Here is a 21,780-nt window from a genome sequence, read left to right as displayed (position 1 = left end):
CTTGCAACCTGCACCAACTCATTCACACGCGTACAATGTTCCATCATCTACTTGCATTTATATCTCTTAGTGGGGTGCTTGAGAGCACTCACTCCGGAGGCGTGGATGGCATATGATGTCATACATAGTAAGCACATTGTTGAGCAGTAAACCAGTGATAGTCTATCACTCACGTTGACTGCATTATGCTAGAATGTCCTTGACAGCAAATGCTCAGTCAATAAGACTTATAACAACATAAGTATTTCATAACTGTTTTTTGTAACATGTAAAATACTCATAAGCATCATAGTTTAACTCTGTCACAACACGAATTGAATTAAAACCTTATTTTAAAAAGTATTGTATGAATTTTTTCCTTATAGTGATTCAAAATGCATATATAACTATAATAGGAATAAATTATATTACAAACAGTTGTGTTTGTTAATTTAGTCAATGCAATTATAGACAATTTAAATTCAGCATAAAATATTGCACCAAAAAGTTTTTTGGTTTATGAACCATAAAAGAAATAAGAGAATTACTTAGACTCCAAATCCCAGTAAAATAATTAATGAAATTATATTGTTTATTAATTCTTTTGAATTAATAATTTTGTAATTAAATTTAACTTTAGGTAATTTTATTCAAAACTTTTATAGTAAATTATTTAAAACATCTTTTTATAGATAAAATTTTAAAAAATGTCCTTTATTTTAATTGATACTTAGCATAGATAATCAAATCAAACAATAACAACAAAAAAAAAAATTATTCAAAAGATATTCATGTTTTTGTTATCAAAATTTGCAATCTTTTTGATCTTGAGACACAACACTAAAAAGAAAATAAGGAGTATTTATTTCATTTTTGTTTTTTAAAAATACTATTATTTATTCCTAAAATAATGAAAAAGTGGCATTTATCCAAATCTTGATGATGCTATTCTTTCGAGACTTTTCTGATTGATGACATATTTTCCAGTTATTTTGAAAATAAATGCTAAAAATTGTTTAGAAACAAATAAAAAATACTAAATTAAGTAAAGGCAATTTGTTTCTATTAAATCAAGAACATATATTATAAATATAGTATTCATTTTCATTAAATTTAATAGCTCTCCTTCTCTAAAAATTTCTTATATAAGTTCATAAACACTGATGACACCTAAAAAATGTTTTGGTGTTTTTGTAGGCAAATGCATCTTTAGAAGCTAAGGATAATATCTACAAGCAATAATAAAAATAGTGACCTGTTTATTTTCTTGAATAGCTTATTAACTTAATCAATAATATTTATTACTGTTAAAATTGCCGGTTAATTTTTAAATTGACCAGCAATTTTAAACCTTTCCCAATCAAACCCAATTTTAAACCCAATCAAAACCTTTTAAGGTTTTGGTCAACATTTTTTTCTGTAACATTTTTATTGATTTATCAATACTTTGAATAATATACCATTTTTCATGTGTTAAAATTGATTCAAAAGAGCTAACTTCTCTGATCACAAAAAACTGATTATATTTTGTTGTTCATTAATAATGAAAATATAAAATTAAAGCTGACAGAATTATACTCAGTACGAAATCAAACTGATTTCAAATGTTAACATTTTTAGACTTGTTTAACAATATAGCAAACATGATGGCTTTGGAATCAATTTTTTACAAAATTATTAATTTTCTATCCAAATTGCCTTTACATTTTGATCTGCTTTCTTATATATATATATATATATATAAAGCTTTAGTACCTGAGGAGATACAGATGAGATTCCAAGAATTGTGGGCTGTGTAGTATTTGTTTGAGAAGTTAATATAGCAGTTGGTTTTCCTCCAGTACCACCAGCTTGTGTTGTAACCAATTTCACTATGGTAGCACCCGGTATAGTTGATTTTGTCTAAAGAAAACATATCATCTGACATTCATACTACAAAATTTATTATTTTATATAATAAAACACTGCTTAATCTACAATCCTTACTTTTACAAAAAACAAATTTTTTAACATAGCTGTTTGAAATTCCAAATATAAATGCAGTAACCATTTATTTATTTTTAGTCGATCATCTAATATGATATTACATATAACTTCAATTTATGATATTAGCTCTGAGAAATTTAGAGCAAATTGCTTACTTTCAGCAATTTGCTTAAAAACAGTCAAGCAAAAACAAATCAGATTTGTTAAATGAGAAATAACTTCAGGCATTACAGTAAATTCACTGAATTAACTTTTTCTATTTACAAAAGAGAATAAAAGATATCATTAAATTCAAGTAAAGTAAAAATTATAATATCTTTTAAACAAATACATGTGATTACATACAAACATAGCATAACAGTTGTTTTAATAATTCTGCTTTGATTTCAGTCCATTATAATAATTGATACTACTCTCAATCAAGAACAAAATAAAATGCCTTTTCAAAAATAAATATTAAAAATTAATTCAATGCAGTGGGTAACAAACAGATCGGTTAACGAACAAATCAGATAACTAACATTTTCACAAGATTTTTATTTTCAGACAATGAACACTTCACAGAACAAACATAAAAAGAAGCGACATAAAATAATGAATACCGATTGATCTTCCCTTGTCTTCAGGCAACAATTCAAAACTTTTTGGAGCACAGGAGACGTCAACATTGACGCTCAACCTGGTATATAATGATCAGATAGTATCTATCTATCTATCTCCTTCTCAGCACTGTTTACTTAAAATGCAAATTCAAATAAATTCGAATGTTACCATTCGAACAAAAATGTAAAGCCTGAGGATGGCCTATTATAGTAGGCTAAAAACGTTCAGGGGAATAAAACAATAAGCTCAGCAAATATAAAACAGATGTGTTTATTTATTAATTGATCAGATAGTATTTTTCAAAACTTTGAAACTCTCCCTTGTAATTCCAGCCTTTTATTTTTCTGACAGAAACAATTCTTTTATAGTATTCGCGAGAGAGGGTTTTTATTTTTGAAAGGTGAGAGTATAATAGCAAAGTTAGAGAGTGGGCAGAAGATGTCTGATTTTGCTAGGTAGTATGGCTTGAACAGGTCTACAGTAGGCTGCAATTCAATCTTATCTAAAAAAGATGCTGTATTATCAAGAATTATCAAGGAGCTTAAGGAGTAACAAAAAACACATCTGAGAAATAAAGAACATTGAAAAGCTCATAATGGAACCTGCAACTGATCTGACGACAAGAACACCAAGAAATTTGGCAAGATTAATTCTCTTTTTCAGAAGAAAACAGATGTCAATATCTGCTATTACAAATTTTTTTGAAGAAGTGGGAGGATGTCAGAACGACAGTCTTAGAATGGCATCCGAACTGGGTTGAGGTTAATAGACTCAGGGATCTCTACGTCGATAATGCTATTAATTACTTCTGAAAAATCCTGAAGAAGAGAGAAAAGCAAACGACAATAGACAGATTCTTTAACCCCCACAAACAGAAAAAACATGACTAATAAAAATGCAAGACTGTGTATATATGTATTTTTATTATTACATACGTAATAAGAGTAGTAAGAGTAAGAGTAATAAGAGTAAATAAACGTAGTAAGAAAGTATATATTTTTTATTTTTTGGGGCCTCCAGAACAAATTAATCAAATTCCCATAAAAACCAATGGTAAATTAATAATCGGTTACTGAATAAAGTCTTGGAATGGATTATGTTTGTTAACCGATCACCCACTGTATTTTGATTATTATAACAGTTTAGTTATGATTAAATACCATATTTACTCACATATAAGACAAGGTTTTTATTCATTTTTCACTGCTTCAAATTCCTAGGTCATCCTATATGCTCAAGTCAAAGATTCTTTGCATTTTTGCAAATAATTTTTGTGAACAGTGTATTCACATTTTTTCCCCGAATGCTTACCCTCTTAAATATATTTTAAAATATAAGTATTTTATCTGGGTCATTTGAATCGTTCTTGTGTATTGTCAAGAGTAAAGATGAATAGCAATAGGATATATAGCAAAAATAGCAATAATTTCAAACTGGAATTCATTTCAAAAGCTTTGCTTTTGAAATGAATTCCAGTTTGAAATTTCAAAATCACACAAGAGCCCAATATAAGTTATAATCCATTCCCACATGAAAACAGATGATTATTCAGAAATCAGAATTTGGAGAAACTCGTAAGTGTAATTGACAGAGAGTGGATTAAATTGTTAAGAATTGGCAAAAAAAGGTTTCCGATTGTCCAGCTCTACATGAACAAATTATGTTGTAGATTTTACAAGATTTTTCCTTAAAGTTTAAAATGCCAGTAATTTTTGTGGGACAATGTGTTCATTTACATTCTTTTGATAATTTTATTTGTGATTAAATTATTTATTTTGATCTTTAAAGTCATACCTTGTCCTATATGCGAGATTGTCTTATATGCAAGTAAATACTGTAACAAATAACTGAAAAATCTTTGTGAATATATACTAATTCTACTGATGTTATTAAAATTTATTATTATTATTATTATTACAAAACAACAAAATAGAGATAGTAAAAGAATTTTATCTATAACTATATTTACTTTATATTTCCAATAATATTAGTTCTGAGAATTAGAAGTGCTATTTCAATTGTTCAATTACTATCTCAATACTTCTTGTTTTAATTACTTTGCATTATTATGTTGTTAACAAGGCATTTAATTTCATATACTAACAACAAAACTAACTGTAATTATCACTTTAAGTCTGAAATATTTATAAATTGAACAACATTAGAACAAAAATCAGTTTTATTTTGTAAATAAAATAATTTTGTAAAAAATAAAAATTATTTTAAAAAATTTGAAAAATTCTAAATAAATTATGACATCGCTTGTTCATATGAAACAGTTGTAAAGTTGAACAAACGCACTTTAATCAATCTGAACTTAGGAGCCAATCAAGAAGCTAATCAATCAAATTTTATCCAAAATTATATCACTCAAGTTATTCAGAAAATGATTAGTGTGACTAAAAGTTTTTGTTTGCTAGTTTATTTTCCTTTAATCATATGAATGCTAATTCAGCAAACTAATTATTGTGTTAAAATTAATTTTGTAATTAAATCTACATGATAAAATAACCAAAACTACTTTAAACAGTCTATTTCAGTAATTTTTAACAGGTGTGCGATGAAAATTTTTGAAGGTTATTAAATAAATTACTTTTGAAAGAAGCCCAAAGAATAATTAAATGTATGTGTCAAAATTAAAACCTCTGAAAAACTTGTATTTAAATTGTTATAACAAATAAACATAAACATAATGTAGTAAAAATAATACATTCATAAGAATAAATTATGTGCATAAAACCAAGTTATTTCATTTAAAATGAAATTTTCTTTAAATCAAAAATGTATCTATAATTGTCCATATTTAATTCAAATTATTTTAAGTTAGAAATAGTGAGATAATGAGCAGGTTTCAAAAGGCAATTATCATGCTACTTTTAAATGCAAATTAAGACTTAATGTTAAATGCTTTTACGTAAATAAAAATTATTAATTTAAATAACTATTGTTGTAACCTGCTGCTATTTTAAGAAACAATAATACTGTTTTATTTAATTCACAAAAACTATAGACAAAAAGACTAACGTTAAGTTGCAAGTAATATGAAAATACAGGGTGACAATAATTAACCCGTACAAAGTTTGTAGCAATGCTGCACCTGAACTTTTTTACTGTCACCAATTTACATAATATTGTTTAATTCTCCATGATTTCCTGCCCGTGTAGATATACTTTCGATGTAATAAGGGTTAGTTCTTTATTTTTTTAATGGTGTCGAACAAATGTTGTGCAATTTTGGAGCTATTCCGGCAAGGACAGCATCAATGTGAAATTGTTCGTCTGCTCGGTGTTCCAAAAATGACAGTCTCAGATGCAGTTCGGCGATTCAAGGAGCTTGGCCACAATGGTGACCGTCCCGGACGTGGAAGAAAGCGCACTGTCAACACGTCTAGGAACCGCAAGATCATCACAAAGTGAGTTGACTGACATGCGAAGGTCTCCATGAGAAAAATTGCTCGTGAGATCAGAATCAATCGCAAATCGGTGCGGTTAATGGCAAAAAAGGAACTCGTACTCAAGCCCTACAAGTTCCAAAAGATTCAGCTCCTCACCGATGAAAACAAGTGCGTGAGACTCCAAAGATCCCGTTAACTCAAGCGTCGGGCCGCAGGTCGACAATGGGAGTGCATTCTCTTCACAGACGAGAAGCTTTTCTCCGTACAACCATCAAAACGACAGGAACTGGTCCGCGGGGGCTCCTGGACGCTCAGCCGTCATCGAACATCACAAAATCCAATGTCAGTCATGGTTTGGGGCGGAATTTGTGCGAGCGGCAAGACACCCCTTGTTTTCGTCGATCAAGGGGCCAAAATCAATCAAGATGTGTACCACCATGACATTCTCGAGGCTGTGGTACTTCTGTGGGCTCAGCAGCATTTTGGCAGTGCGAAATGGACGTTTCAGCAGGACTCGGCGCCGACACACAGGGCGAAGAAGACTCAGGAGTGTGCAAGGCTCATTTTCCCGATTTCATCTCGTCTGCGGAATGGCCACCGTACTCGCCGAATCTGAACCCAATGGACTACAGTGTGTGGTCCATTTTGGAGGCCAGGGTCTGTTCTAAGCGCCATGAAAGTTTGGAGTCGCTGAAGCAATCTTTGCGCTGAGAGTGAGACAAACTGTCTCCAGAAGAGCGCGGCCCATCGCTGAGAATTTCAAAACGCGTTTGGGGCTCTGCATCAAAGCAAAAGTAGGCCACTTTAAAACTGGCTGAATATCCGATTAATACGTAAAGTATTGTCACTGTTATATGCTGTTGTTTTGCTAATTTTCATTTCTTTAATAAATTTATGATACAAAAAACTTGTACGGGTTAATTATTGTCACCCTGTAGAATGTTTACAAACACAACTACACAACTTTAAAATCACATAATTTTTCCCTGGAAATTTAATTATAGGTTCAAGTGTGCTGTGAGATAAAAAAAAAAACAAAGTTGAAAAACACTGGTCTATTTGCTAGTTTAATAGTTTTAACTTTTTTCAAAATTCTAATGCAAGATATTTTTGTTTTGTCAAGGGTTACCAAGTTAAAACACCATAACAGTTAATAAGATTAGAAACTTTCATAGTCTATTTTAATTTATTAACTGAATTATAAATAAATTTTGTTATTTCTGATTGTTAAAATTATTGCACAACTTCAGAAATACATTCATTGACAAAAAAGTTATGCATCCAGACAGAATTGTCCAATTACTGCAAAACACATCAGGCAAGCTACAGAATGCCTTATAATCACTACCGCAATGTCAAAAAGGCTGTTTTCACAATTTTCAACATGTCTGTTGTTTGGAGATCTTGCTAGGCATGGCCAAACAACACAATCAAAGATGTTATGCAGAGCTGATAAAGTTTGCAAAAAACTTTATCATTGGCTCAGATAAGAGAAGCAAGATGGCTATTTCATTGAATTTCTCACCATCTGGATTATTCTGATTTGACTATTAACAGGTACTGAGGGGGAGTGCATATATCAAAGCAAACATACATGGTTAACAGGCTCTGCACATCCCAAAAAGACCACCAGCAGATTGTGATTGTAAGACAAGGACAAACAGCTGCAATGGAGTCTTTGTTCACCATCTATAGAAAGTTGGACAAAATCCTCTCTCTTTTGATACCACTGACTGGCAACTATTAGCAGCAAATTTGCATACATGGTGACCACTACACATCCCATCATTGGCTCCATTTGCAATGATATCATGACAGAATCATGTACTGCTAAGACCTGTAGCATATCATTTTTAGTAACAAATCCTACTTCCATTTGGCAACGGATATTCACATTGTTAGAATGTAGAGGACAACTAACGAGTATTTCAATCTTCTTTTATTGTTGAGTGTGTCACTCAACAATAAAGCAAAATCAGTAGTGGGGGTAGTGTGCTACACTGTCCCAACTGCAGCAATGATTGAATTGGTCTGGAAAACCATTTCATAAAACAGTTCTAACAACAATACAGTGGAACCTCGCTTAACAAGCACCTCCACAACAAGTATTTCGCATAATAAGCAAACCAAATTGTAACAAAAATGACTCGCTTAATGAGCAATGTTTCACATAACGAGTGACAAGGAGAGAAAAAGTCCCGATTGTGCACATGCTCCGTCAGTCTGAGTTTAGCACACGTTCCACTAGCATCTTACTGTTGCTTGTGATCAGATATTTTTCCAAACTTGTGTTCACACATATTATGTATAAACATCAATAACCATAGCTCATTATATAATAAACATGCCAAACGATATGCCAAATTCTTGGGTTATGTAAAGGCTATAATTAAAAATTAAAAATTAAATAATTTGACTAGAGGCAGGCAGTTATGCTTCCATCTCGTACTAAATTTAATGACCAATTCCAAATTAAATTTTAGAAATGTCTAACTTAAAAATTATTTATTTATAATTATTAAATTTAATATGAGATTAAAGCATAACTGCCTACCTCTAGTCAAATTATTTAATTTCTAATATTTAATTATAGCCTTCACATAGCCCAAGAATTTGGCATATCGTTTGGTTGTTTGAGACACATTTTTTTGATTTTTTCATTTTCTGCAAAATCAAATTCTCATTACAGGTTGCTTCATTCCGTGCTAGAATGAAAGATGAGGATAATTCACGCTCTTTAACAATGTATATTGCATAATTTTCTTTGAATAAACATTATACATAAAATATTTGAGTATTTTTTTTCACTGTGGAACACATTGTCATATTTTATATTAATTTCTAGGGAAAACTTGTTTCACTTAACGAGCATTTCGCATTATGGGTAAGATTCTGGAACGAATTATACTTGTTAAGTGAGGTTCTACTGTATAAGAAACATTGATGGCAAGGAGGTACATTTGGAAAGTCTTGTGACTCATGCTGCGATCATGGTAGGACTGCAAACAGATATTCTGCAAAAAAATGCTTGACCATACACAGCTAAGATTTTTCAGGAATATCTCCATCAGATTTCATACTTCCTTGGCCTGCATAGTGTCCACATGTGTTATCCATCAAGTATTTGTGGGATCAGATTGGACACCAGTTTTAGACATGGATGTGCCTCCATGCCTGGACAATATACTACCACATGTATCCAGGCAAGAGATGGACTTATAAGATACTAAAGGTTCCTTTAAATTGAAATGTTATATCACAGGATATTCTCTTTTTGCTATGATATTGTAATCATCTATTACCATCATCATTACATTCATACCAATAAAGTTTCATCCAATTCTAACACCACTTTGATGCCCAATTTTCTATCAATAAATGTACATTATTAGAAATAAATTTAACTGTCAAGCACTTGATTTAAAAAGCTAACGTATTAACATACTAATTTTTTTAACTCTTTAAGCACTAAAATTTTTGTTTTTACTATGTATTTGTAGACTGAATAGTTTTTACCCTAAGGATATACTTTAGTGGGGACATATGGTCTAGTTTCTCCCCAGTTGTGGAACAGTTCAAATATATTATCTATTTGTGAAGTTTTGTGATATTTTGTTGCTATTGTTTTTGTCAATATTTTTAAAATTAACATGATTTTAAATATTATCTTTTGTATATAATGAGAAATGCTCATTCTTTGCTTTATATATAAAATAAATTATATATTAGTTACTCATCTTCTAGAAAGAGATGAATAATCCTTTCATTAAATATGATAAATTTCAATAAAACGTTTCGTAAATCATTTTAAAATAGCGTAAAAAATATTAAAATATATGTGAAAACGAATATAACATAATTAACTAAACAAAGATAACTAAACAATAACCTTAATACCTGAACATTCTAACCTACACGCCATCAATGCCATAAGGCATCAGGCTAGATAAAGGCTATAATATTATTTAATTACGAAATAATTTGGTACTAGAGTTAGATGCTATTTCTTATTAACTTTAATAATTATAATTTAATTAATTAATTAATTTTAAATAATTTAGAATAATTAAGAAATAATTATTTCTTAATTATTCTATATCTTATGTCTTCTATATTCCAATATCTTACAACATTGATAGCACGTAACATAATTAACGATATAAAGTAATCTGCATTATAACAATAAATAATATAAAATATATTATTTATAAAGAAGTCAGAAAAAAGTGTAAACAACATTTCATTCAACAATACAATAATATTTAATTTATATAAAAAATATACAGTATACAAAATAACAAAGATTTTGTAAACATAACTAACTGACATTCGATATCACTCTTAAATGAAAATGAACTCAACCTAGCGGGAAGGGAGTAGACGAAACGTAAACAATAATAGTAAACAATTTGTAAAATGAGATCAGTAAAACAACTTTTATTTAGGCCAACTTCATGTTTAAAGAGTTAAAATTATAAAAAATCTCAGGTATAAACTTATTAACATAAATTTACTTACTTGTATTTGTTGTCCCTGAACTGTTCCAGATTTACCTTGAATTAAGCTAACTTTTGGTACCTATTCATTAATTTGAAAAAAATAAAAACTTTGTTTAAAACAAATAAACATTGTTTGACATTGTTATAAAAGTTAAATATAAACTATAAAATATTTATTAGTAGATAGTAGCATTAGTAGATTTAATAGCAGATAATAATAATAACTATAAAATCAACACAAATAACATCAGTGTGACCTTCAGGTCAATGAAATGCATACACTATCTGGATATTAATATCAATTTTACAAAAGGGAAATACATAGAATATCATTTTAATCTTTTGAAGTGTAATGTATGTACTGTACAATAAAGATCCTCTTTGGTACAAGTTAGAATGTTTCTGAAATTGGATACAGTTAGCCATTTTACTTTTGACACCATAAATGCTGAATAGAGAAATGGGACAAGCCTGTAGCTTTCCATAAAATTCATATGTAATGTTTTCCATCCTCAACAGATTCTGCTAATTAATGATGACAGGAAAAAAGTTATTTTCTTTGTTTCATTAATATATGTCAGAACATTGAAGAAGCAAGTCACTAAGAATCAAAAGGACTAACAATAATATACAAAATGTACAAACCAATTAAATTTTAAAACATAAGAGAACATAAGGAAATTTCTTTGTTCTTAATCTAATCAGATATACAAAACAATGAATACTGTTTTGAGCAACAAGTTTTGTAATAATGACAAAGTAAATTTTCTGTACATTAGTTTGATAAATTTTCTATACTAAACAGATTAAAGGACTAGAAACATTAATTCGTTTAATTTTATTTTATTAAAATTAGTCTATTATGACTATAATCTATTAACAGGACTTATAATTGTTAGTAAGAAAATATATAAATTTAATATCAGATCTATTTTGATCTGGTATTAAATTTAAAGAATTATTCTGCACCAAATAAAGAATTATTTAAATTATACAAGTAGAAAAGATAAAACAGTAAAAGAAAGAGTGGTTTATTTACTTACCCTACTAGAAACGTAATATTTCTAGCTTTAAAACGTAACATTATGTTTTCAGCAATCAAAATACGATTTGTGTGTGTATATTATTGTCTGTTAATAAATAGTGGAACTGTTTATTCAGAAATTTCAAATATAAGCAATTTCGTACAACCACAATCATCATCTGATTCGAAGTTTCTTCACCATATTTTGCAAGCAAATATCGAGTCATATTATTTTTTATATAAGAGTTAAATTTAGATATAGTGCATTAACATACTAACCAATGATTGTTCGAATTCATTAATTAAAAAAAAAAAAATACAAATAAGCCACATAATTTCGTTATTATTTTAAACCTATATAGTTTATATGATATTACATAATTTATATACTTTTTAGATATTATCAATACAAAAGTGGAATTCCTATATTTTTGATAGTGCTAAAGCCATCTTATGTACAGTACATTTGCTGAACCAATGCATTTACAAAAAACAGCTACAATCAGAAAAAGTCTACTGATGATATTGATATAGTACAGTACATCATTATTATAAATAAATTCATAGATGTAATATATATTTCATACATAAAAATACAAATTTTAAAGCTATATTGTAGTTTTTTAATTATTTTTCATTGTATCTTTGTCTCTAAAACATGTCCAAATAACATTAAAGCATAATACATAAAAATAAAGGCCACACACCACAAAACTGAGTAATGCACAGATAAATGTTCCCAATATCAAACTATTTTTACTTTTTATCTAGCTTTAGTCAACTTTTTTTTTTTTAATTTTTAGTGGAAAATACTGTAAAATTGCTTAAATCAGTCAGCACACAGGTAAGGAATTAGGTCAACTGGACCAGCAGGGTAAGTGTTAAATTGTAGTTATCTAAATTTAACATATGTATGAAAAACAAAAAGAAGATTGAAAATAAGAATTAAAGAACATAGATCAGTTCAGAAAAATTATGCAAATACAGTAGCACTTTGCAGCAATGAAAAAGGATGTGAAATAGTAAATAAAGAAAAAAGCATGCTTAAAAGACAACTTTATGAACACAAATATAATAAAACAAGATAAAAAAATCAATGATAATAATGGAATAAATTTAATTTGAAACAATTATATTTATAGAGGACATCTTAATAATAATGCTATTTTTGGCTTTTAGCCTGGTCAAAAAAAAAAATTGATCAGGCTAAAAGAAAAATTATAGAGGGAAAAAAACAACAATCTATTTGATACTTTATCATTCAATAATTGGAAAAACTTTCAAACTTATAAGTTATGAAAAAGTTGTCTGAAGTATTTTATGTATATAATTACAGTTTAAATCTTGCAATTAAAAAAAATTTTATATTTTAGAAATATAACTGATAAAACACCTGCTGATGAGGGATAAAAGGTTTGAAATACAAGAAAATATTGTATATCAGTGCAAATAAAAAAAAAGTTTATTCTTTTGAACCAGACTAATAGACTAATTCAGTCTCTCTAATTTTGTCTGCAGGTTAAAGCAGTATAATAAGTTCTACTAATAGATAATAGTCAAACTAATATTAATAAATAGTAAAAAATATTTTGCTATCACCATAAATAAAATATTAAATTCTGACATATATAATATAGACACTTGTATGGACAAAAAATTTAATAAAAATTGCCAATTCAAATATAAAATAATATAAAAATTTAAAATGGCATTCATTTAAGAAACTTTTAAAAATAATTGCTAATTTTATTTTTTAGATGTTATAACAAGTATTTAACATACAAAATGATTTAGCCCATTTACTTTCACAGAGTGATTATAATTAGACTGTCCCTACTCAGGGCCTGATGGTGCGTGCTGGTTATAACAAACTTATGTAGATGAAACTTGGTATATAATGCTAATCACATCATGGAGAACAAATTTTGAGAAAACAAAAACTTAGTTCAAATTGTCACCACTAGAGAAAAATATGGACATTAAGAACAACAACAAAGGTCAGTAAAGCAAACATTAATTTACACTATGTGTTCAATATGCAAGTCATCTGGTCAATTACATGATGGAAGCAAAATATGGCATGATTAATTGTTGCACCAAGCTTTTTGATGGGAATATTGGTAATGTATGGCAGTACTTTTTTAAGATTTTACATTTATCAAAATTTCATTTCTAATATATATTAACTTTTTTTTTTGCTATTAAATTAACATAAGCTTAAAAAGAAAATCTTACATTTCACAATCATTGTAAATACTCACTGTAGCAACTGTTACTCCTTGACTTGTCTTAACTAAAGTTACAATTTGTGGTTGATTAGATGTCGAACCTGTCTTTCTTACAGTAATAATTTGTTTTCCAGGTGATCCACTCATTCCTCCCGCAGCATTAATCAGTGTTGCTGGATTACTTACACGCAATGTTTGAGTTCCTGTTGCTCCACCTATTACAAAATTATTTGTTATTTAAAGCTTTAAAAAAATTTTGATATTAAATAACAAAAAATTACAGGGTTTTACTTTGAAAGAAAAAATATTTTTAAAAGTATAATGACCAAATTAATAAAGCTGCAATTATGTTTAGAAGAATTTGCAGTAACAGGAATAATCCAGTAAAAAAAAATATAAGGCTCCTCTAACATAAAAATCAACTATGCAGAAGAAACAAAGGGAAACAATGAAAATTGTTGCTGGAAACATTAACTTAATTTGATGGAATGATAATAGTGTCATACAGTACAATCAAAGAATATTGTGAAAAATTACATTGTTGATTACAAGACAAATTAAATGTCCATTACAAAAAAACTCCATTAAGATTTAGATAATCTTAGCAAATTTTTTGTATCAAACATTTAATTTGTCTTATTGAGAAAATGAAAACAAACAAGTTACACTTCTAATGCTTGTTTCTTTTCTTCTATCAAAAGGACAAAAATGCTGTATAAACAATAAAAAAATATGTGATGTTTATGGTGAGAGTGCTGTAGCAGGGTCAACTGTTTGAAAGTGGTTTGCTAAATTTAAAATGGGCAATTTTAACCTTGAAAATGTTCCATGCTCAGAAAGACTGGCCATTATTAAAGAGGATCATATCAAAACATTATGAGATTACAATCCTCCTTACACGACTTGAGAAACAGCCGACATGGTGAAGTCATCGAACAATACTATATATCAACATCTGTAGAAGCTTGGATATGTGAATTGTTAGGACATTTGCATACCTCACAACTTAACAGAAAAGAACTTACTGGATCACATGTCCATTTTGATTTTGATTGGACATGTGATCCAGTAAGTGAACAAAAACCTTTAAAAATGAAAATGATCCTTTTCTGAAATATCTATTGACAGGTATTGAAAAGTGGATTTTTATAACATCAGCTGAAAAACATCGTGGAGAAAGAAAAACAAACTGTCATTAAAAACTCCAAACGCCGGTTTTCATCCAAAGAGCATGCTCACCATCTGGTGAGATTGAAAAGGAATTCTGTACTATAAGATGCTTCCACAGAACCAAACAATCAATTCTGATAAGTATTATTCCCAATTACCGTATATCTCAGCAGATAAGATGATAGTTAAATCATAAAAAATGGCCCCCAAAATCCAGGGTCATCTTATAGGACAGATACAAAAAAATTAGATGGTTTTAATTTATATAAATTTCAATTATAAAAAGACAGACAAACTATAATTATTTACTAGAAGAGAGTAGGGTATGTGCACAAAATAGAATAGCCCATAGGATGTTTTTGTGAATAGTCAATGTCATTACCAGAATACTCGAATTAGTGCAAATGTTTGCAAAAATCGCAAGGTAGTGCTGCCAGATGCAAGAAAATAAAATTTATTCATTTGAAAAATTACAAATAGGACATAATTCCATATATGCTATACAGTATTATTATTCAGATAATGATCACTGATCTAAACTAAATTCATAGGCCGTTGATAGTTTGCGGGTTGTCTTATAGGACAGATATATGCTAAAACTATAAAACTTTGACGAAAATTTATACATCGTCTTATCCACCGAGATATATGGTACATCAATTGAAGAAAAATATCTGAAGTTGACCAACAGAAAAGGCATTGTGTTTCATTAAGATAATGCCAGACTGCACACTTATTTACAAACACTCCAAAAATTATTACAACTAGGCTGGAACATTTTACCGCTTCCACATAACTCATCTGGCCTTGCCCTGTTGGACTACCATTTGTTTTGGACTCTGCAGAGTTCCCTTCATGATAAAAACTTATAATTCAGAAGCATGCAAAACCACATGGAACAGTTTTTTGCAGGAAGAAACAGAAGTTCTATGAAAAAAGTATTATAAAGCTATCCTGTAGAGAATAACACATCATTAAAAATAATGGTGCATACATAATTTAAAATTAAAAATAATTTTTTATTCAAACCATTTATTTTATTTCTCTTAAAAATTTCTATGAACTTCCTGAACAACCAAATAAATCTCTTGTTACTGCTCAATGAAATTTTTTCACAAGTATGTTAGTAATGCACTTTCACATAAGACTATTCATTAATGTTGAAACATTTTAAAAATGAAGCCATCTGGAAGGACATGCATATCAGAAGATAAAGTGGAAGGAATCAGAATTTCCTGATCTCAAAGTATAGTACATGAAGTCATGAGCATGATGCAGTTTGGATTTAGATCCCTAAACCACTATACCCAAAAGGACCTGCTCCACCTCAGTAAATGCATTTCTGTAGCTTTAGATAGCAGATTTCCTAACAGGATAAATTGGAAGAAGTGGTATGATTGAATAGCCATCTCAGAGTCCAAACCTAACACCACTTGGCTTTTATGCGCAGAAACTTAAAGAGCATAGCATATACAGAGAAATTCTGTAGTCTTGACTACTATCTGTGTGAGAGAATAACCAATGCCATTGCGACTGTCATGTTCAACATGCTGATGCAGATGCTGGAAGAAAAACTATCACTCAAATGTTTGCAGGGCTACAAAGAAAGAACATATCAAAATGTACTAAATAAAAAAAAATAAAGATATATCTTAATTTCATCTTGTATTCAAGTGAAATTTCTTATCTATCATTTATTAAATTGTGTATGAAACCATGGGATTATTTTGTGAAGATCCTATATTTTTTAAAATTGAAAATGGAATTTTCATTTCTGAAAATAAATTTTTTTAATTTTAAATTTCTTACTTTTAGTTTATTTTACCTTGAATGGGAACAGAACTTATTTTCATTCCAGGTTGTGCAATAACAGAGGGAGTAACTACTCTTATATTAGTTGTCCCTGAGGTTGCAGAACTTGCTGCTGTTGCAGTTGTAATTTTCTGTGTAGCTGCAGCTGCAGCTGCTAAAGCTGCCATTCCACTCATACCTGTTGTAGTATTGACAGCTGTTGTTACCTAAATTAATAGTTAACAACAATTAAAAACCAACATAATTTGAATTGAAGATAAAAAATTTAATATATTTAAACATTAAATTTAGTAAAATCTACTATGAAAAAGATATTCATTCAAATTTTTTAATTTTGTTACACAGTTCTGAATCTTCTCAAAGCTGGTTATACATGATTAAATAACTCTACTAAGAACCTTCAAAAGTATCAGCACATTAATATATTTAAGATTAGGTTTGGTTAGTTGCAGTTTTTTGGTGCAAGGGCCACAAAGGCCAAGCTGTGCCGTGCTGAATGGTTAATTCATCAAACACTATATGTATATATTATATAAAATAACAACAAAAAACAACAGAAAATAACATAAAAACAACGAGTATATACACAATTAAAACAAACAAACAACAAAACACAAAAAAGTAAAAAATAAATAAATAGTTAAATCTCTTTGTACAAATTAGTGACCTTTAAAAAGTCTAATACATTATATACATTGTAACTCTGGCCCAGAATCTCTATCAAACATCCTGTCCCAAGATACTGTCTACACATAATCTCAAAGGCAGAGTAATCAAGCAGTATGTGTTTTATGGTAAGTGGACATTTGCAATAGTGGCATACTGGCTGATCATCGCCCTTCAAAAGATATTGATGAGTCAGCCGAGTATGTCCAATTCTCAAACGAGTAAAAATAACCTCAGATCTCCTGTCATAGGGTTGCTTATGTGTCCAATTTTCTATCATAGGTTTGATCTCATGTAGTTTATTGTGGACTTGTGCATTCCACACATTTTGCCATCTCTCCTCCAGTCGTTTTTTAACAACTAGCTTCAAGTCACCTCCTTCAATACGCATTGTATGCTGAGAAGGACTTGCTGACTTTGCAGCTGTGTCAGCTTCTTCATTTCCTCTTATACCCATGTGGCCTGGGACCCAACAAAATTTTATAGAGAAATTAATTGCAATAAGATAACAAATCAGTTTACGAATTTTAATCACTATGGAGTGAGAACTAGGTTCACATGAGATCAAAGCCTGAAGTGCACTAACTGAGTCAGTGTAGATTCAGTGTAGATCACACAGCAACGATGACCTTTCTTATTTATATACTTTAGGGCTAAATAAATAGCCTGCAACTCTGCAGTAAAGAAGGAAGAATTCAGTGCTATTTGTTCTGCCACGATTTCATCCTGGCAAACAAAGGCTAAGCCAACAAAGTCATCCGATTTAGATCTATCAGTGTATATAGGAATTAAATTCCTGTCACAATGTTGAATTTTTGCGAAGTGCTGTCTATAGACGTAGTCTAGTGTGGTTTCTTTGGGGAACTGCTTTAAGCTTAAACCAACATTTATCACTGGGGTTAACCAAGGTGAAATACTATTAAACTCAACCTGTGAGATATTGCATGTGTCCAAGTCGATCGTGCTGCTTACATTCTCCATTCTTATGTCAAATGTAGGTACACTACTTGGACGAGCTGCAAATAATCTTTTCAGCTGAGTATCTGAACGATCAGCTAACAGTTTATTCTGAGATTTCTGTTTAATGTAATAAAAAAGAGACAACTGTTCTCTCCTAAGAGATAGTGGAGGCTCATAAGCATCCACGTACAAACTTTGAACAGGAGAAGTTCGAAACGCACCAGTGCACAAACACAATGCTTGATGGAGAATTGGATCAAGCATCCGAGGAGTAGATTCTCGTGCAGAGCCATACACAATGCATCCATAATCAAGCTTAGAGCAGACAAGGGATCTATGTATTCTGAGCATTGAGCATTTGTTTGCTCCCCAGGATGAGCAGCATAATACCTTTAAAAGGTTGAGCTTTTAAACATCTACTCTTCAAATTGCGCAAGTGTGGCAAGAACGTCAATTTATAATCAAACACAACACCAAGACACTTAGCCTCATTGACCATTGGGATTTTAACCCCATTTAGATGAATTTCAGGATCCAGGTGCAAACCATGCCTTCGGCAAAAGTGGATGCACGAGGTCTTATCTGCGTTAAAAGTAAAACCGTTGGTCTTGGACCAATTGTCTATGCGATTTAAAGAGGTTTGCAGTTGTCTCTCAATAAAGCTCATGTTACTAGACTGGCAGGAGATCTGAAAGTCATCCACATACAGGGAGTGTTTCACACTGGGAGGGAGACATTTCGCCATGCTGTTAATTTTAATTAGGAACAGAGTCACACTCAAAATAGAACCTTGAGGAACACCCTCTTCTTGTGTGAAAGGCCTAGATAAAGTGTTGCCCATCCTGACTTGGAATCTTCAATTCTGTAGGAATTTTTTTTTTATAAAAATTGACAAATTACCCCGCAATCCAAATTGGTGCAGATCAGATTGGTGCACGGATTGGTGATGCAGATTGGTGCACGGAGTATCCCATATCGCCAGCAGCGATTGTAGGCCTTCTCTATATCAAAGAAGACAGACACTAAGTGCTGTCGTCTAACAAAACGCTTCACATATGGATGTTTCAAGGTTTACTAAATTGTCCGTGGTACTTCTGTTCCTACAAAATCCACTCTGATGTGTAGTAGTTTTTTTCTTCTAGGAGAAACATCAGGCGTCTGTTTACCATTCTCTCTAATAGTTTGCAGAGACAACTAGTCAGAAAAATTGGTCTATAATTAGAGAGAATCTTGCAGTCTTTACCTGGCTTGGGAATGGGAATAATAATCAATGACCTCTAGGAGTCAGGAAAAGTATGTTCTGTCCATATTCTGTTGAACAGATTCAGGAGATTACTAAGGGAATTGTCTGACAGATTTTGAATCATGCTGTAGTGAATTTTATCCAGGCCTACAGCAGTATTCCCTGAGCAAGAGATTGCTGTATGTAGTTCTACCCTGGTGAATGGCACATTATATTCCTCAATAGACAAGGAGTATAAATTTAAATATAGTTTTTCAGTTTGGGCTTCATAAACCTGAAAATTCCTTGTATACATAATATTGCTGGAAGAAGAAGAAAACGATTCACCTAACAAATCAGCAATACCTTTCATGTCACTGATTATTGTGCCATTATTTTCCAGCATGGACAGAGAGTGAGAAGCATATTTCCCATTAATTTTATGAATTTTATCCCAGACTGTTTTTGAGCTGGTGGAAGATGTTATGCTAGAAACATACTTCCTAAGAATCCCTTTGGCTTTGCCTTCTTATTTTTCTGGCATTTGCCTTTGCTTTTTGAAAAGCAATCAAATTGTCAGCAGTGGGGTAACTTCTGAAAATCCCCCATGCTTTCTTTTGTTTTTTTAAATGCTGCCTCGCAATTCTGATCCCACCATGGTTTCAGATGTTTTGGATATCTTGTTGATGTTTTCTCCATTGTATTTTTGGCTCCTGAATAATACTGGAAGTGACAACTTCAACTGCATCATTGAAATCAGCAGTATTGACCATTTCCTCAGTGATGATAGCCAACGAGGAAAATGCAGGCCAATCTGCTGTTTCAAGTTTCCAGTGTGGTGGATGGGCTGTTTCACAGCTTTCTCTGCCTTGATATTTTAAAAATATTGAGAAGTGGTCACTAGAGAGTGGATTAGATCCAACCTCCCATGTAAATGCTGAAAACAGGTTCGGAGTTGCTAATGTTAAATCAATGGCAGTGAATGTTCTTGTTGGGGCATGAAAGTATGTCACTTCTCCAGTATTAAATATATACAGTTGGTGATTACCTATGAATCTCTCAATGGCTCTGTCTCGACAGTTGATATCGTAACTGCCCCATATTGGATTGTGGCCATTGAAATCACCCAGTAAAAGGAATGGAGTTGGCAGCTGTTCAACCAAGTCATCCAATTCATCCTCATTGACTCTGACATCTGGTGGCAAGTATATGGAACAAACTGTACAAACAAACTACGCCAATTGAAATTCTGACTGCCACAGCTTGCAGCTCTGTTGTTATTTGTACCGGAAAGGACAGGATGCGGTTTGAAATCAGTACAGCGACACCTCCACTGGTGCGAGTGTGGCTATCATCATCCTTACGGTAAAGATCGAATCCTTTTAAAGAAAATTTTTCTCCAGGTTTTAGATGTGTTTCCTGGAGTGCCACGCAGAGAGATGTGGTAGATGATGTCAAGTGTTTAACGTCAGAAAAGTTGTTGTGGAAACCACAACAGTTCCATTGGATTATTTTACAATCCATTATGTATTTGAGGCAGCATTTTTTGTGAAGGTATCCCTATTTAACTTCACAGACGATTTTCCTTTTGAAAGTGAGGTTGTTTGTGTCACCTCCATATTATTCTCATCATCAGAGATATCAGAGAACTCACTCATAGATTGAGCCTCTGAATTTTTAATTTAGAGAGAGCTGCTTTCACTCTGTTTGTTTAGTGGGTTCTTACTTGCCTTTTTAGAACCCATGTTTCTTGTTGTTACCCTTGTTTTAGGTAGGGATGTTTTAGGTTTTACATTCTCCTTTTCTGATGTTTCTTTTGATGGGATCAGTAGACATTTCACATGGTGAGTGAGACATTCACTTGGTGAGACAGAAATATCTGTTTGAACCCCACATCTTAGTCGATTTCAGAATAGCAGCAAATGTCTTTTTTTCACTGGTGAACTTAAAGTGACCATGTGACGTGCCTCAGGGTAAAGTATATTATTCACAGTTTTCACCCGTTGTATCTCTTTCTCTCTCTGCCATGTAGGACATTTCCGTGAGGAGGAGGATGGGCATCTTTACAGTATACGCAGTATGGGATACTCTTACATTCAGTACTCTCGTGATCTTGTTTTCCACACTGAGCGCATGCACCTTTCCCTCTACAAGATGTTTGTGAATGTCCAAACCGCTGGCATTTAAAGCAACACGGAGGATTTGGAATGTATGGCCGAACCAGACAGCGCAGATA

At 31.2% G+C, this 21,780-nt stretch overlaps 1 protein-coding gene across 3 annotated transcripts in view; it reads right to left on the bottom strand.

Moving 5' to 3' along the window:
• Hcf (Host cell factor) overlaps positions 1–21,780 on the bottom strand; it is a 208,568-nt gene that overhangs the window by 108,102 nt on the left and 78,686 nt on the right. For all 3 annotated transcript variants that reach the window (XM_067277724.1, XM_067277726.1, XM_067277725.1), the window contains exons 10-13: positions 16,710–16,902; positions 13,748–13,929; positions 10,482–10,541; positions 1,735–1,881 (exon numbers count right to left, since the gene is read on the bottom strand). In XM_067277724.1, coding sequence (XP_067133825.1) covers positions 1,735–1,881; positions 10,482–10,541; positions 13,748–13,929; positions 16,710–16,902 — 582 coding nt within the window. The remainder of the gene's footprint in view (positions 1–1,734; positions 1,882–10,481; positions 10,542–13,747; positions 13,930–16,709; positions 16,903–21,780) is intronic.

This window comes from Centruroides vittatus, unplaced genomic scaffold (genome assembly GCF_030686945.1).
Source record: "Centruroides vittatus isolate TY-2023 unplaced genomic scaffold, ASM3068694v2 contig_754, whole genome shotgun sequence".
NCBI classification, from domain to species: Eukaryota; Metazoa; Arthropoda; class Arachnida; order Scorpiones; family Buthidae; genus Centruroides; species Centruroides vittatus.
This window is presented reverse-complemented; position numbering and strand designations above follow the sequence as displayed.